Source organism: Podarcis cretensis (genome assembly GCF_951804945.1).
Source record: "Podarcis cretensis genome assembly, chromosome: 4".
NCBI classification, from domain to species: Eukaryota; Metazoa; Chordata; class Lepidosauria; order Squamata; family Lacertidae; genus Podarcis; species Podarcis cretensis.
Genome location: NC_137173.1, coordinates 39,122,287 through 39,140,583, shown reverse-complemented (window position 1 = coordinate 39,140,583; position 18,297 = coordinate 39,122,287). Strand labels below are relative to the sequence as shown.

The following is an 18,297-nucleotide window of genomic DNA, read 5'->3' as shown; positions in this document are numbered from 1 at the left end:
CGGCAAGCCCTAGGCGCTGAGGCTTTAACCCACAGCGCCACCTGCGGTGTATTAGATTGTCCCAAATAACAACACAATAACCGGGGCAGCCGCTGTCCCTGTTCTCTGAACTCCCCCCCCCCCCCGCCCGCACTGCACCAAAGAGAGGTGCCTCCTGCCCTGCCCCACAAGGGGCTGGGAAGAGGATGCCCCCAGCCTTAGTGGCCCAACGGAGACTGGCCAGAGGTGAACGTGAAGCTAGCACCTTACCTAGGGAGGCTGCAGTGGCAGCAATGGGTGCTGCTGGGCCTGCATGGCGGAAAGGTTCCCTTTCAGCACCCGGCTCTCAGCTCCCAGGCAGGCCTTGCACACAGCAAGCACAAGGCCAGTGCAGCACCTGCCTGCATGGTATCCCACTTGTCTGTCCATTCCCAACAGCAAGGGCTGGTGGATTAGTTGGTTGGCCCTGTCGTCTGCTTGCTTGCTTGCTTACTCTGAGGCTGCCTTAGCTCCCAGCACCCCCTGGCCAGCCCCAGAGGCACCATTCAGCTGGGGAGCTTGTAGCTGGGGCTGCTGCAACAAAAAGCCATGCAAGTCTTTGGGAGGCAGAGACGAGAGGACATCAGAAGAAGGAGAGAAGGAAAGAGGGACAGAGGTCAGTGTTGCTCAAGGCACCCCTGACCATCCCTCAAGGCACCCCAGGTTGAAAACCACTGAATTAGGTGACTGAAGATTGTGTCTTGAACGGTCTTAGTCTTTCCATGTTCCCATACCCACAATCAATGAATGGGGATTTAAAATAGATTCAAGGTTTTCAGCCTGATTCTACCCAGACATGTACCTTACGTCCTACTCTGTTCAAGAGGGCTTGTGGCCTAGAACAGGAGTGGAGAACCTGGGAGTTTAATGCAGCTCTCCTGTCTAGTCCTCAAGTTACAGGTTCTCCTTACCCACACTATCTGGCTGGCCCTGTCGTTTATTTTTTGTGGGGGTTTTTTGCTGGTCAGAATGTGTGTCCTTGAACTCTGTTAATGGATGACAGATAGAGTGGGATGTGTAGAAACTAGCCCTCTGTAGAAAAGTAAAATATGTTTTTAGTACTCCACCAAGTTTTGCTTCTGGTCCCACCCAACTGCGGCTCCCCAGAAGGTGTACCCCTAAGGGAATACAGCCCCCAGGCTGAAGAAATGTTCTCCGCTCTTGTTGTAGGAAATGTGGTTAGGATTGCATGAGCTGAGCAGCATGAGCATATAGGGTGTGATCAGCCTTGTAAACATGGCCAGAAAAGTTATGTATCCCGCAGCAAATCTTGCTAGTCTGCTAAGGGCTGGGGAGCTCACCATGCCTGGTGCATGCAAACAGAAGTCCTAGCACTGAGCTAAAGACCTTCAGGGCTGCACACTGATTAAAGCTTCCTGCTGTAAGAAACCAGACATATTATTTGAAAATAAAAGATCGGGTATTTTCAAACATTTATTTGAATGTTATTACAACATGGAAGATACAAAAAGATTACAAAACCTGTAAAACGATATAGAAGTAAAATCAAAATACATGACAAAAATTATATAACCCAATGCCACTCATTTCTGGAATTTATCCTCAAACATTGCAAACATCATTTGTTTTTATTTATGGGAATTTCTATACTGCTTAATTTTTATTTTTTAAAAAACCATCTAAGCTGTTTATCAAGTCTTTTTTTAAAAAAAGAGGATTTTAATTAGGCTTTGTGATAAGAGACCCTTTCTTTCTATTCACAATGAATATCATTTATACTGCATTCCTGAAAAATCACTTACATCACAGGAGATTGAAACTTTAATCAAACTTAAGCAAATGTAGCCTTAAACCATGCTTGTCAGGCTGCAAGTCAGAGGTGGGGGAATTCAGGCCAGGAAGCCCTTGGAGGGACTATGCAGGCCACGCCCCCTCCACAGGCCACACCCCTCACCACTCCTGTGCCACACCCTCCTGGAGTGTTCTTGCCTCTATTAATGCCTCTTGTTTGCCTGGATGGTGAGCTGTGTGGGCTGCTTCTGTAGAAACCTCTTGCAGGGCTGTAATGTAGCCTACTGAAAAATGTTCAGTCTCATTCAGTGCTCCGCCCACTTTGCCTCTGCCCCACCCACCATTGTCATGTCGTCCCCAGTAGGCTGGGGAGCAATGGAATAGGGCCCTCATCTTGAGAAAGGTTCTCTAACCCTACTGCAAGCACACTTAGATGTAATTTTTCAGGACTGCGGCATTTGTGAACTATTGTAACCACATTATTGGCTATACCATATTGTGTGATTTTTTTAAACAAAAACAAACAAACAGCTCTTTTCATGCAGGATATATTTAAACTTAAACCACTTTTGCGAGTGTGATTTATTATCTATATTTTTCTTGAACAGAAACAATGATTTTCATTTCCTACATTAAAAAGCATATGGCACTTACAAATTCAGATTATTAAAAGAGAATATCAAACACAGACTTCAACTTAAAAATTCAATCATTCATCTGAACACAATATTCAAGGATTAAAATGTGTCTTTTAATGGAAAAGATCTTCAAGGAATATATAATTTTTATGAGAAGAGATATAGTAATCCCTTCAATTACACAAAAACTTCAGACTTTCTTGGGCGAATGCTGTGTAGCAGCCACCTTCAGACTATTGAACTTTAACTGATCCACTGAGTCTAAAACAGTTTTCCATATCACCATAGGAAGCTGTCTTATAGAAAATTAAGACCATTTGACCACCTAGTCCAGTACTGTCTATCAATCTGACTGACAGCAGCTCCTTAGGGCCTCAGGTAGAAGCCTTTTTACATCACCTGCCTGAACCTTTTTAGTTGGAGAGGACATGGATTGAAACTGGGGCTTTTGGCACTCGAAACATCTTTTCTACCACTGATCTACAATCTCCCATATCAGTTGCTTAGAGATCACAGGGCACAGAAAATACTGTATTCACTGTATTTGGGCTAAAGGGAAATGTATTATATTTTTTATATTTCTTGTATATTTAGTTTGTAAGAAAGTTTCAAGTATGGGGGGGGGAATAATAATTTGTTACATTTGCATATTGTCCTTCATCTGCAGATCTCAGGGCGGTTCACAAAATAAAATACTTGTCTTGGGGCTAATTCACTCTTTCACTTGTCCCATATTTCGATCAAACTATATACCGATGGATTCATCCAGGTCCAAGAACTTTTATTGTTTCATGGCTGTGCCTTGGGAAAATCTGATCTTACCCACTGAATCAGAAGCTTGGTGAGCAAAATCTCTCCTCAGCTTTTTCACGCAACTGGTAAGGTCCGATTCAGCGGGCAAAATCCAATTTTTGAAATGGAAACTGCGGAATGGCGAGAAAAGCCCTCGGACCTGGGAGAATTAATAGGTACACAATATGATCAAAATACAGGTAAAATGAAAGTTTGAGTACAAATGCATGTGGTAACTGATGACATAAGGCTGTGATGGCACCCTGGAGGGTTGAATTGGGAACGTAGCAGTAAGACAAATGGGCAGTGGAACTAGCAGCAGCTGCGTTGTTTATCATGCAGAGTAAGCTTACATGGCTTCTACTCAGGCACTGAAACATAGCTGCTGGTCCTGGTGAAATGCGATAGAAATACTCCTATCCTTCTTCACCACCAGTACATATAAAATTCTGGTCAGATTGAAGGAGTCTGGTTGATGACTGGTCTCATGTGTGCCCAAGAAAATTGCCCCAGCTTCTTGTTTCTGTCAACTGACCCTCAGAGGGTATTCAGTTACGCTGAAATCTGTCACAGTCTTTATGCGAAAGGGTTTAAATCTGTGAACTTTTCCAATGCGAATACAGGGCATTCCCTAACCCATCTGTGGGCTGATTGTATATCCCCTATGTGAGGTCCTGGGTATTCTGAACAAAGATTTCTCTGTAGCTATATACAACAAAATCTTGCATTTGGGAAAAATTTCTGCCTTTGGGGGATGCTAAAACCACGAACACATAATTTTATAGTCTTGGCTTTTTAGCTGCAGTTCTTAGCTCTATCAATATTCTTTACCCACAAAATTCTTTCTTCAGTTTTAGCAGGCAGAATGTCGTAATGTTGCAAGAACTTAAATAATAGCCATTGATACTGAAGAAATGAAGGACATGAACCTCTCTACATACAGATTTTCAGCTGATACTTCCCTTTTAGTGAAATGAGTGATGTTTGGAAGTTACTCAATTCATGTACAGTATTTCTGCTCAGTATTTTCAAAAGAACAAGGTAATGGTAATATTTTGAAACGCCCCAATAATATTTATGAAGTGTTTTAATGCTTTTCCATCACATGAAAGCTAAATCTCATTATACAGTGTGAATCTTTGGTTCTGCAGTAAACTAAGACAAAAACATCACACACTGTAGTTTTAAAAATTTGTTATAAAACCTATAAGGAAATTAAAATTATACATAATTTTTGTGCATTAAATACAGACATCATACCTTTCCCTTTCATTTCTTAATAGTGAAATACTGATGAGTATATTAACACTTTTATGCTATGAAGTTTCTTTTTATTAGGAAATTTTGTAGGAAATTGCCATAGAATCTCTGTGCCAGGCTTATGGCGATCTGATTATCCATTTTGGAGCACTACAATCTTTTAAGCAGCTTTTCTTTTCTTCTGCTATGTCAGTGATTAACAAATCTAAGAATTAATGTTCCCGTACACAGCATGTGTTCCATTTCTGACCTGTGGCTTCTTCTTTTTGTGTGTGACTTGTCCAACGTGATTAAATATGGCTTCTCCCCACCTTCCCCAAATGTGAGGCTGTTTATTGCATTATGCCCTGCCAAAGAAACTTTGCCCCATTTTACTATAACATGAAGTGGGTATAGCCTTCTGCCCCTGTAACTATTACATCCATCCATATCCGCATAGCTTCTGGTGTGGGGGCCACCATGTAATATATTCTGTCATGTGTCTTAACGCTGAAAGTAAGCAATGGATTAGGACTCTGGAAGGAAAGAAAAAAGAATACATAAAGTCAATAGCATAATACAACCTGTGTGCTGCAGAGTAAATTTACATGCATCAGAAGTTCAGATCTTAACTTAGTAAGTTGAAATATGAACGAGCCCTTGGCCGTCCACAGAGACCTTTCGTGCAAGCTAGGATACAGACCAGTAGGTTTTCCATTAGTCCAGGGAGTACAACTGCCATCATCCCTAACCACTGGCCATGCTGATGGAAGCCGGAATCCAAAAATATGGATACCCACAGCTTAGCCACTCATTTAATAGCCGCATTTACCTGGTTTGGTCAAACTGGGAAGCTATAGGTTATAGAAGACATCTTGGTTGCTGCGCCCGCATGTGCAAAGGGGCTGAAAAGACATGTTTGTATATCAATTTACTAAGTTGGTAAGTGTTACCAATTCTGATTCTCTGCCTTCCCTAGATGACAGTAGGACAGGAGTGCAGGATTTTTGAATCTTAAATGTTGTAGGCAAGGGAATTTCCACAGGCACAGCTTTTCTCCCACCTGACAGACTTCACCTGTCAAAATTTTCTCTTCTGCCCAACTATGAAAGTTCTGTGAATTCTGTTCTTTGCATCAGGTGTTCTTTGCAATGGGAACTAGACATATCTTCAAGTTTTCCATGCCACGGCCTGCAAGTTTTCACTGCTCCTCCTTAAAAGGCACTTTAAAAACTGTAAAAACACTTTGTGAATTTTTGAAGGAGCACTGAAACAGTATACTGACAGTATACTTACTGAAATGACAACTCCGCTTGACTTGATTTATCACAGACATGATAATGAGTAGTAGTGGGATTTCTAGCATCAAAATCATGTGTCTCACTTTTTCTGACCGTTGTATTACTGTACATACTTGAAAAATTTAAAGTGGTGTTCTACATCAAAAAATCTTGGCAGCAAATACAATGGTACCTCAGGTTAAGTACTTAATTTGTTCCGGAGGTGCGTTCTTAACCTGAAACTGTTCTTAACCTGAAGCACCACTTTAGCTAATGGGGCCTCCCGCTGCTACCGTGCCGCTGGAGCACAATTTCTGTTCTCATCCTGAAGCAAAGTTCTTAACCCGAGGTACTATTTCTGGGTTAGTGGAGTCTGTAACCTGAAGCGTATGTAACCTGAAGCGCATGTAACCTGAGGTACCACTGTAAGTGTTTTACTAAAACTAGGTTCTAACCCACTTTAGGCACTATGATACTTTCAAAGAGTAAATAAGTATATATTTATAGGAAAACATTTTTTTTACCTTATTAGCATTTTTTAGGTGATCATAATAGACTTCTTCAATGGCTTGAAAATAAATTACTCCTTTTAACTTGGTTTCGTGTTTGTCTACAATAAGGAAAAGAAAAGTTGAAACTAACACCCCACCATAGGGATTGAAGGATCAACCTATACAACATGTTTTGCCAACAACAATAGAAGTTTTTAAAAAAGTTTATTTAGTAACTATTCCAGGAAAACCTCTACTTCTTTCTTCACTTAGATTACCTTTATTACACTAATTCAGAGTGTATATACGTACATGAAAGGGAAATATAGGTACAGAACTTATTGAGTGCTTTGTAAAGGAGAACAAAGCATATGCAGGCATTTATCTGCACACAAAACTGTATCCATGGAGCCAGGCACAGACAGGGCCAGCACAGGGTCAGCTGCATCCTGATAAAGCCATGCAACCAGCAGGTGACAGCAAGGGGCATAATCTGCCTCTGCTGTGCCAACCTGGTAGCTGGTGCAGTGATGGAGCATTTCTTCCTGCTGTCTCATCTTCTGCCCTGGTTGGCATAAATAGTGGGGCTGTGGCTGTGGTGCTAGCTGTGCCACTCCATAAAGCCTAGCCACAGGTTAGGATTCTGCATACATTCCTTCCTTGTACACAGGTGTCCAGTGACTCACATCCAGTGGAGGTGTGGGCACGCTATTAGCATCAGCAGAGTATCAGCAAGAAGCGATTGCACTGTACTGTATTTGGCATTGTGAAAGCTTTATTTACAGCAGATCAAAACAATAAATATGGCTGAGTGTGAGCAGCAGCTTCACACACATCTTCTCTATCCGAAAGCAGAGAACAAAGAGAGAAAGTACAAAAGCAGATAGAACGGAAATACATTGTTTGAGTTCCATTCCCACACTCCTATCACTGTGGAATGTAAACAGTGGATTGCGAGATCCAATAGCAATGAGAGAATGAAATTACTAACAAGGATTGTAGTCTATATGTGGTGGAGACAGCAACCCAAATCATTACAGTTGTACCTTGGAAGTTGAACGCCTTGCGACTCAAACGTTTTGGTTCCCAAACGCCACAAACTCAGAAGTGAGTGTTCTGGTTTGCGAACGTTTTTTGGAACCCAAACATCCAATGCTGGTTCAGCGGGTTCCAATTGTTCCTGCAGCCAATCCTTGGTTTCCGAACGTTTTGGAAGTCGAAACAAACCTCCGGAATAGATTCTGTTTGATTTCTGAGGTACAACTGTATTACCAAGAGGTAAGTCCTACTGGACTTGGGGAAAGTTCCAAACAAATAAGATGACTCAATTTGCTAAGAAGAGATTTACCTGCATGTCTTTATCTGAGTCATGTGACTAGAAGCATCAGAGCATTAGGAAGCTCCATGAGTTATTACAAGATAAAATGTAAATGGGTAAGATTAGGCAAGCAACAAGTAACTTAAATTACAAGTAGCAGCACTGATGTAACTTAATAGACAAACCATAGGAAGGATTCATACAACTTGCCTGCATAATAAGAAAATGTTCTCTTGTTCCTATCAAACACAAACCATCGCTTCTTCCAGGTTTTAATTTTCCCTCCCATCTTAATAAGAAAACCTCGGCAGGTCTTCTCTGTGAGTGAGACATGGTAACAGGTCTCTATATTGTGTCCTGCTGTCTCTATGTGGCTGCGTAGATCAAAATCTTCCTTTCTGACAGGTAAATAACGAGTCAAAGGACGAGACTAATGGGAACAGCAAAAAATAAATTTTAAAAATCGGTATTTTTCCTTTCTCCGCTTATAGATAAAATATATTCATGTGCATTCAACACCTGAAATAAAGTAATCAGCCTGAAACTTACGCTTTTTATTGCACGCTTACACACAATCAAGAGTGCTTAATCACAACCTTAGAAACCAAATGTCAACAGCCCTCATGATATATAATCTCAGTCTTAATTATCTGACAAAGGCATCAACTTCACACATTAAATTTTGAAGGCATACATACCCCTCACATATTTTAAGTGCACATGTAAATATGTGAAGTTGAAATGGATAAATGTATGCTTTCTCAACCTTTAGGTGGAAGTGTAAAAGAATTATAAACCCCACCACTGAGTGCCATCGTACTGAAGAGAACTAGAAGGGAGGAGAGTGGCTGCTTTTTACAAAAGAGTAAGGAAACATCTGACCACAGATCTTTGTCTAGTTTGGTCTTCAGTATTTACCCTGAGGGATAAAGGAATGACAGGTAGCACAGTGACCTCTGCTGGCTATATACTACCAGCAGCCTAGTTTTAAGTTGACTGCATCTGTCTCATTCTAGAAAGCCTTTGAAGGCTTAATATCAGGCATAGGCAAACTCGGCCCTCCAGATGTTTTGGGACTACAACTCCCTAGCTAACAGGGCCAGTGGTCAGGGATGATGGGAGTTGTAGTCCCAAAACATCTGGAGGGCTGAGTTTGCCTATGCCTGCTTAATATCATTGCAAAGTCTGTGTGCTTACACCCTCTTTCCTGCTCTTGAGGTGGCTGATCCAGGGGAGAGGGAAAGACACGACCAGAGTGGGTGACCCTCACAGAAGTCACTCATAACCCAATTGCTTTCACAGACCTAAAAAAAGTTGGCACAGCCCCTGCTTTATACCTTGGGACACAAGGCCTGTCACAAGTGAGAATCCATAGCGTCTTGCTTGCAATTGGGCTTCCCTCCCATCTCTTAATATTTGTCTTCCCATTCAGTGCCTGCATTTTCTTACCTGTGACCTTTGCTTTTCACGTATCTTAACTTCTTTTTCAATTAGTTTTTGTCGCTGGCTAGTTTCTTCTTGCAGTCTTTTTTCTAGCTGCTCCCTGCGACGCTTTTCTTCTTCCAGCGCTCTTTTTTTAGCTTCCATTTCTCGTTCCTAAAAGCCGCCCCGTACAACATTGTATTATAAATGTGTTGTTGTAAAAAAACAAAACAAAAAAAACCCCCAACCCTATTAAATACACATTAAGCTCAAACACATTTCCTACCAATTCATTCATCGGTGTGCCAGTTCTACAGTATTGTACTGCCTGATGGCAAATCGTAACTAAACTCTTGTTCTAATGACACAAACATGGCCTTCACACATATATATTATTAATACCCACCCACCTTGTGTCTGAGTCTAAGATATGCCCGTAAAAATGAGACTATGAAATAATGCCGGAACCGAACATAAATATAAATGATGTGGCCTTGTCACAAAATGAAAAGTAAATATTTTTTGCCTCAGTGTCAAGGTTTTTACTTTTTAATTATTTCAGTTAACACCTGTGTATAGAGGTTTACAAATGACAACATGTGGCATATTCTCAATCACTCATCTATAATAAACAGAGGCTGATGAAAACATCTACCACCCACAGTGGCTACATTCATTATGCTAAGGATAGAGTTTTTCTTTTGCTCATGTGCAAGGTCAACCTTATTGAAAAGTGGGTTCATGGTTCAGTCATAGAGCTTACATATTATGGTACTTAGTTAAAAACTCAGTAAAAGCATTTCATCCATGAAAGCCTTCTGCTTCAGGCTCTACACAAAAATCTGTCAGAGCCCTGTTCCCAATGCTGAAAAGAGAGACATGAACCGACTGTATAACATTGCTCCGAAAACAACACATCTACAGTCAAAGGGCAAAGCTGGTGTCTATTTAAGCTAAGCTGCAAGGTTAATCATTTTCAGAACTCCAAATATAGGCGGAAATCCTACAAAAGAACTGGAGGTACATATGAACCTATGTACTTCAGGGGATTTCATATAAAGATTCAATGTTTAGATGTGATGAGGTAACACATCTAAATGTTGAATCTGTATTTCTTTGAATTTCCTTGAAGAAGGACCAGTAGGATCCAATAATCTCTTTTTTGTCTAACCCCTTATTTTTTAATCCTACTTCCAGTTCCTCTTAGAACAAGCAAGGGTGCAATTGAGTCAGAGGCAGCTCAATACATTTTGATATTCCCTGGTCGCAATGTCCTATTTTGTGCTGCAAGGACTTCTTGGGGTGCATATCTTAGACAATGTCCTCCTTTATTACTGGCCCTAATACCTGTTTTGTTTGTTCCTCTAGGCCAGGCTTCCTCAACCTTGGACCTCCAGATGTTTTAAGACTACAATTCCCATCATCCCTGACCACTGGTCCTGCTAGCTAGGAATCATGGGAGTTGTAGGCAAAAAACATCTGGAGGGCTGAGGGTAAGGAAGCCTGCTCTGGGATAACCCTGAATTTAGAGCACAGAATCTCTGTACTATACTGCGTATTTCTTAGGCAGAACCACCAAATACAGTGGTGCCTCGCAAGACGAAATTAATCCGTTCCGCGAGTTTTTTCATCTTGCGAAGCACGGCTTAGCGGATTAGCGGCTATTAGCGGCTTAGAAAAAGGGGGGGAGGGGAAAAACTCGCAAGAACTCGCAAGACGTTTCGTCTTGCAAAGCAAGCCCATAGGGAAATTCGTCTTGCGAAGCACCTCAAAAGACGGAAAACTCTTTCGTCTAGCGAGTTTTTCGTCTTGCGAGGCATTCATCTTGCGGGGCACCACTGTATTTTTATATTTGTGGTGAGTGGATAAAATTGTAATTTTAAAAGGGACTGAAGCAGGAGCAAAGAAATAACTCAAAACAAACTGCAAAAACGGAACCCTTTCAAACCCCTGCTGGGGATACAAAGTCAATTTGTACTATAACAATGTTTGCTAATGTTAGATTACCCTGGATTCAAGTAATCGAGTCTTTTCAGCATGAGCTTGTTTCAAAAGTCTTTCCATTTCTTCTATTCTTGCAACATTTGAAGTACTGGCACTAGTAAAGGAGAGAGAAAAAGAGAGTCTGACTTTCAGAAAACAGTTCCGTATTAGAGATGTAATTCCAGTCTTTTTGTTGATAAGTTTGGATACAAGATCTGTGTATACTCTGGTTACCTTAACATGTGCAGAGAACTAGACACAAACTCAGTGCAAACAATATATGTAAGACTATGAAATTACCTGTAGCAAAACTACAGGTGATAAGTGCAACTTCTGCTCTATCAGTGAAACTATCTATGCATGTACATGCCTGAAAAATACTGTTTTGTATGACCCTCTGCAATCCACTAAATGGGGACTAAGGGTGCCTTTGCAGGATACTGAATAAGTCTGCAGGCTTCAACAGGATGATGCAATACTCTGTGAAGTGCTGAGTCAGAGTGACTCAGCAGGAGTGTGATTAATGTGATTGGCTATCACCTGTTTTAAAAAGAAAAGCCTGTTTAACAGTGGGTGTGGTTGCTGTGGTGGTTGTGCTGTAGTGTGGTGGTGCTGTGGTGGAGAGTATTCGTTTGTAAGTACTCTGTATGGACTGTCTCTTTTGTAAATACCTGTATATACCTCACATTAAAAGACTGCACTGGGAAAAACCTGGGACTCTTAGCGTTTCTGCTGAAAGCGCCGCGAGGAACTTCGCAACATAAACTGCATATTTTTTTAAAAAAACAATATTTTTAAAGTGTCAAATTTACTGGAAAAAAATTATTTACCTGGAGATATTATCTGGGGAGCAGGCAGAAATGCTGGTCTCCATACTGTCAGAACTGTCTAAGCTTAGAGTATCAAAGGCATGGTCCTTGAAATTATGATCAGGATAATGGAAGGCATTCAGATACACATTCGATTCAGAAGCAGTTCTGCTGTAGAACTGGGGAGATTTCTGGATTTGATCTTCACAAATATGTTGGTTGTTATAACCTAGAATGAGAAGCAGAAAAATATGAGTTAATTTTCCCTACCTTTTGTATTTTTAAAAATATTTTAAAAAAAAAAAAAAGAGAGAGAGAGAGAGAAGCGTTTTGAACACTGCTGTATTCTAACCGGGATCGAAGCACTGCAAATGTTTATTACTACCATCTTTCTTAGTAAAACAGCAGCTAATTGGATTATTAATCTGACATATTTCTGATCTGTATTCTAGTATATGTCTTTTGTCAGTCTTTGTCTCTTTTTGTAAAATGAGATTTCAGATTACAGGGTTGTCCATCTGGACAACATATCTGCAACACTGTTTGCTAAATAAAGGTGTGCAAGCAGACGAATACTATGTGTAAGTTACTGGCTGAAAAATGATTTATTGGTTGGCTTCATATGTATATCTTATTGGTCCTTATTCTGATGGGATCTGATAATTTTAGCTTTTGTATTGCTGAGTTCCTCTTTTTGTATGTTTTTTATCGTTGTAAGCAGCCTTGGATAGGTCTGGAAAGGTGACCTAGAAATATTTTGTAAGAAATAAATAAATCATATTGGAATAGTTTGTAACACACATAATTTGATATAAAGCCAATACCAGTATGACATGTAACTTAAAGGGAAGCATTAATGCACATGAAGCTTTCATTGTTAGAACACTGGAGAAAATTAGGAGGATACAACTTGCAACAATGGATAAAAATTACCTTTAATACTTGCACTTTTGGAATGATTAATTGCTCCTTAATTTTTTTGTAAGAGAGAGAGAGAGAAGAAAAGAGAAGAAAAGAGAAATTACTATCATTTTGCCATTTGGGGAATTTGGGTTAAAAAATCCCGATGAGAGCATTTAAAAGTACTGACTGCTTTTAGCTAGCAAATCAGTTGCATTCTTACTTTAATTCCTCTGAGTATCAATTTAAATTAGTTTGCCATATGACAGCTCTGGACACTTTCAAAACACAAACTAAAGCATATGCTTTGTTCTCACTATGAAAAAATAAGGTAAAATTATTCCTTCCTTAATTATTGCCGAAGAACAAATGCAACTCTTAAGACCACGCACCATCGTTATTTAGGTACTGGAGTTACAGATGAGTTACAGATTCTTATTGGCAAACCATAGAACTCTACATTCTTTTTTCTTCCCTTACAGAAGGATACATTCAACTTAATTTTTTCCTCCTCAGTGCCTACATTCCTAAATAACTGAATTAAACTCTGGGTTCAGTGGAAAGGGAAGACATCAGAAGGAATTGTGAGTCCTGAGTCGGTGAGCATTGAGGCTCACTGTTGTTGCAGCATGCCAACACTAACCACCATTTTGGAAAAAGGCGCGCGCGCGCGCACACACACACACACACACACACACACATCCTTTAAAAACTATTGCACATGCATGTCCATAGCCATAACTTTCATGTTTTAGAGGCTCTGGGCTGTGGTCTGGTGCTGACATCAGTATGCCGGTGGAAATAGTGTATCCCACCTGCTCCTATAGCATGGGTAGGCAAACTAAGGCCTGGGGGCCGGATCCGGCCCACTCACTTTCTAAATCCGGCCTGCAGACGGTCCAGGAATCAGCATGTTTTTACATGAGTAGAATGTGTCCTTTTATTTAAAATACACCTCTGGGTTTTTTGTGGGGCATAGGAATTCATTCTTTTTTCTCTCTCTTTGAAATATAGTCCGGCCCCCCACAAGGTCTGAGGGACAGTGGACTGGCCCCTTGCTGAAAAAGTTTGCTGACCCCTGTCCTATAGACTCATGTTGAATGTTGTGCAGGGAAAGGCCCTCCTGGCAGCCCATTAAGAACTGAAGGAGAAAAAATGAGGGTTGTGCTACAGGGACTAAACAACAAAAAAAAGCAGATAGAAATGTTGAGTAGTAGGAGAGATAATGTAATGAAGTGGATCTGGGGAAAATAAATTTTGGAGGGGAAAATGCATCTGGAACTTGCGAGGAAGTGAGGCCATTATCTTGTTTGTCTGTAGCATCTAGCGTTTAAAGATATACATCTTTGCCCTATTTTGCTATTCCCTTTGAATTCAGCTAATCCATTTAAAAAAGCTATGAGATGTAGTGACCATTACATACTTGGTGATAGCAAATTCAATATATTAATTTTGCATTGGTGAAAAAGTAATATATATGTGTAACACTATTTGGTGCAATCAGCTGAACTGGCTTTTCTGTTTGTCTCAGCAAACATTGGAAGTCTTGAGCGCAGGAGGGAAGAGTTATTCATAACATGTAGCATCGCAGCACTGCGGCACGTGTTTGGTCAGGGGTGGGCATTTTTGGGATGGGAGGAATTATTTTGGAGGTTTGTTCCGCCTCCAACAGCATTTAGCTGTTTAGGAGTGCTGCAGACACTTAAGCACCAAAGATACACTACTAAATCTGAAGTTATTAATCCAGAGGAAAACTACAGCATTCAGTTTAGTTTAGCTTTAATCCAGGAAGACATGCAAGACTACATCTGATAGAAAAGCAAACTGGGTTAAAGGTTTTTAGAGATAAACAGGGGGAAAAAAGATTACTAGAAGTACACAGAAAAGAAACAAAAATAAATTTTAAAAAGCAATGCCAGTTATTTAAATGATATTATAATAACTTTTTTGAATGCAATCTATGTTGCAATCACAATTATTCATTTCAAAGGTTTTGTTTTTTAATAAGGAACACAGTCAAGTAAACATAAATTCTTCAAAATACCCCCTTTTTATTATTTTGGATCAGTGTTATACAGACCAGTCTACTTCTCCTATGTGCTGCAAACACAAATAATTTGTCACATCTTTCTGAAGTCGCCAACCCAGAAAACATGGAGATGTCCAACTTTATTGTCAATGTTTTGTTCTATTGCTGCTTCTTTATTATGCCCGATAATCTTTTTGCATCCTTCAGCACAGAAGAGCAGTAAAGACTCATGTGTTACAGGAAAGCAGGATGCTACACAATTTTGTGGGTTAGCACGTTTTCTAAAACTGGTTGGCGTGGCTGTACTGCCAAGTGTGTGAACAGAATCTTGAATCTGTGAATTCTCTTATTTATTTTCATGTGACTCCTCTTTGCTGACATATGAACCAGATTGACTCTGAAGAAACATCAGGTTTATAGTCAGCAGCAGAGGAATTGCATGAAAATAAATATTTGAGACTAGACAATACAGAAGGAATCAGGTGGTTAACCTTTACAGTATTGTGTTTCATTTCAAGTTTCATTTGCAAATCCAAGCTGGCAGCAGCAGCAGTGGGCAAAGTTTATCTTCAAACATTCATTCTTTAAAGCCCTCTTCAGGTGTTTTCCAACATGAGATTGTATCTTATAATGGGGATCGTGGAGCTATGCTGTCTCCATTGTCTCATCCCCTGCCATTCACATGTTGGGGGATTGACTGCAATGGGGAAGCTTGCTGAAAATGCAGTTAAGCTCTCTCCGTGATGTGGAACCCTGACTCCACAGGGTTCTAGATCATGCAAGTCTTCACACATGCAGCAGACTTCTCCATTGCAGACATTTCCCCATCACATAGATAGGCAGACAAAATGGTAGAAGCCAGGCTGCTTGCACATGAATGTAGCTTGAAGGGAGCTACAAAAATCACCACAACCACCAGAAAAAAAATTAAAGGAACTTTAGAATTTCCACATTTGCTGGTTCTGAATGACTTGATGGTGTCCCTTTTTTCTGTGACAACCACAAAAGCAAACATATACAGCCACACAAAGAACGTTCCTCATACCTTTTCTGCTTTTTCCTGATTTAAATAAGACATAAAAAAATAAAAAAAGTGTTATGCTATAGACATTTAAAAGCAGGATAAAATAATTAGATAGGCTAAAAAGAGCTACAAGCACAGAATGCAGACATGGCAAAGATAAGCTGGCTAATCTATGTATTGGGGCACAATTTTATTTAGTACAGTTTATTCTGGGCTACAGTCCTATTTGAACTTAATTTCGAATAAATGCACATGTGCTTCAGTTATAAGAAATAATTTTAAAGTTACCTAGCTCTCTTGGGAGAACACATCACAATCTAAAAGTCTGAATTACTTTTAAGAATTTTAAGCATCAGTTTTTTGGTTGCAATCCTACAGGCCTTTACCAGGAATAAATTCCATGTTTAGGATTACACTTCTTGATTACTGCTGCATATGTGAAGAGCCCAATTCACCTTGCCTTAGTCCACAGACAAAAAGGCAGCTGCAGAAATAAAGTCTTCTAAGGTTTGCCTTTATGTAGTTCTCTTTAGGTCCCTTTAATGTGCATTAGCATAGGAGTAATGCTGCAATCATCTGAATGGTTGCAGAAGATTCACAGCTAAGAAACAGGTTTTCTCCATTAATAGTTTAGTTCCGGGATGGGGGAACAGTAGCTCCAGTTGCTATTGGAATACAGCTGCCATCGTCCCTGACCATTGGTTGTGCCAGCTGAGGCTGATGGGAGTTGGAGTCTGACAGCATCTGGGTTAGTCCAAATATTAATCAATCACCAACTCATAAAACTTTGCTTAGCCAATAGTTTCTGTAGTAGGTAATTAATGTCAAATGAAGACTCATTAAGACTCAATACAAGTATTGCAGTAGTTATCTTAAGCATTAAGAAAGAAGAAGTTACTACTGTCGTACCTTGGTTTTCAAACAGCTTAGTTCTCAAACGTTTTGGCTCCCAAACGCTGCAATCAGAAGCCACGCTTTGGTTTCCGAACGTTTTGGAAGTCGAATGGACTTCTGGAACGGATTCCATTCGACTTCCAAGGTACGACTGTACAGGCATTTTGGGGCATCTAATGGACCAGTCGTAATGAAGGAAAAGGTATTTAAGGTCCAAGCTGTCACTTTAAATTGCTTTATATTATGCAATATAAATGCATTATATAATGTGCACATTGTAGTGCACAGGGAATGGATATGCACAAATCTTCCCACACAATAGACTGAACAAACACATCTTAGGTAAGAGCATCAGGCTCTGGAAGGCTGGTACGCTCAAGGAACAGTCAGAATAACATTCAGGATCAAGAACCATGAAGTTTCACGGGATTATCCGTTTTCTAAACAGGGTGCCCGGCTTTTAATCAGTCTAAAGCTATAATTCTATGCACAGCTCAATCCTAAGCATATTCAAGGAGGCTTCCTTCTGAGCAGACACAAATAAGGTTGCACTGGGAAAGATATTGCCCACTTGTTGAGAGTATTATGCACACACTTATGCAAGAGCAGAGTGGTTTGTGTATAAAATAATTCAAATAGAATCATGCCATTTCCCATTTTGGTGTGCAATCAAGAAAACTTAATTAATCTAAGACTCAAAAAAGCATTGCAGCTGAATGAATGCATTTTCCACTTATCAAATTAAAAAGAAAATCTGATTAGTGTGAAATGGGATTTCCTTTTCAATGGCATTGTGTTGCAGTGTATGAGGATAATTTTTGAACAGCCTTACCTTTATGCATCCTCCTTGGTTCAGACTCTTTGGTCATAGTTCCCAAAGAATGAGGAAGTACGCTGCCACAGCTGTTGCTTTGTCCAAGTGGAGGATGACCCTGCATAAAACAATAGTGATTAGTATTCACAAATATCAGCCATCCATGCTGTCCAATGGTGGCTTTGCCTTAGCTGAAAACTGTTTCTGCTCATTTCAGTCAGCACACCAAGTCACACTGCAGTACAATCAAAAGAATCTGGGCTGCTCAATTTAAGACAAAGAGATTAATAGGAGAAATAACAAAGAAGTAAAACAGGAATAAAGTAAAAGGAATCACAGACTACACAACGGGATGCAAAAATTAAAGCAAATTGAGAAATTACATTCCTGCTTGTCTTTGATGAACTAAATACTTGTGTTCCTAGATATTATAATCTATAATCACCTTAACACTCCTTCCAAGAGTAGAACTGCTGAAATGGGGAGACACGGAGGGAGCTGGTTTCTTGCGTGGCAAAGTATCACTCATGTATGGGCCTTCTTTATGCTGCTTCTTCCTCTCTTCCAGATTTCGGAAGTGCTTAAAAATATGAAATTGCAGTGTGATCATATGGGAGCCTGCCGGCTGTAAATGTTGGCGTTAAACAAGGTGCATTTCACAAACAAACCTAAATGCTGTTTGAAAACACAGCCCAAAACAGGACAAGGAAAAGCCAGTAGGGGAGAGTTTCTCTGTTTAAAAATTCTTAAGTGCATAGGAATTACAGCACACACACACAAACCAAAAAGAGAAATGTTATACAGTTTCACAGATTTAAACTAAGAGTGCCTTAAACAAAATTCAAGGGTGATTTAATATAATTAAATTACAAGGAAGATTCCCTGGACAAGTTT

General features: G+C 40.0%; 1 protein-coding gene across 7 annotated transcripts in view; it reads right to left on the bottom strand.

The window, feature by feature from the left end:
• Positions 1–1,688: 1,688 nt before the first annotated feature.
• Positions 1,689–18,297, bottom strand: part of PHLDB2 (pleckstrin homology like domain family B member 2) — a 76,103-nt gene continuing 59,494 nt past the window's right edge. For 4 of the 7 annotated variants that reach the window (XM_079974333.1, XM_079974336.1, XM_079974338.1 and 1 more), the window contains 9 exons: positions 17,849–17,983; positions 17,422–17,521; positions 12,676–12,711; positions 11,764–11,971; positions 10,958–11,048; positions 8,978–9,124; positions 7,739–7,958; positions 6,244–6,329; positions 1,689–4,975 (listed from right to left, as the gene is read on the bottom strand). In XM_079974333.1, the coding sequence (XP_079830459.1) occupies positions 4,835–4,975; positions 6,244–6,329; positions 7,739–7,958; positions 8,978–9,124; positions 10,958–11,048; positions 11,764–11,971; positions 12,676–12,711; positions 17,422–17,521; positions 17,849–17,983 (1,164 nt within the window). In that variant the 3' untranslated portion in view covers positions 1,689–4,834. The remainder of the gene's footprint in view (positions 4,976–6,243; positions 6,330–7,738; positions 7,959–8,977; positions 9,125–10,957; positions 11,049–11,763; positions 11,972–12,675; positions 12,712–17,421; positions 17,522–17,848; positions 17,984–18,297) is intronic. The other 3 variants (XM_079974334.1, XM_079974337.1, XM_079974339.1) reach the window with 1 other exon arrangement.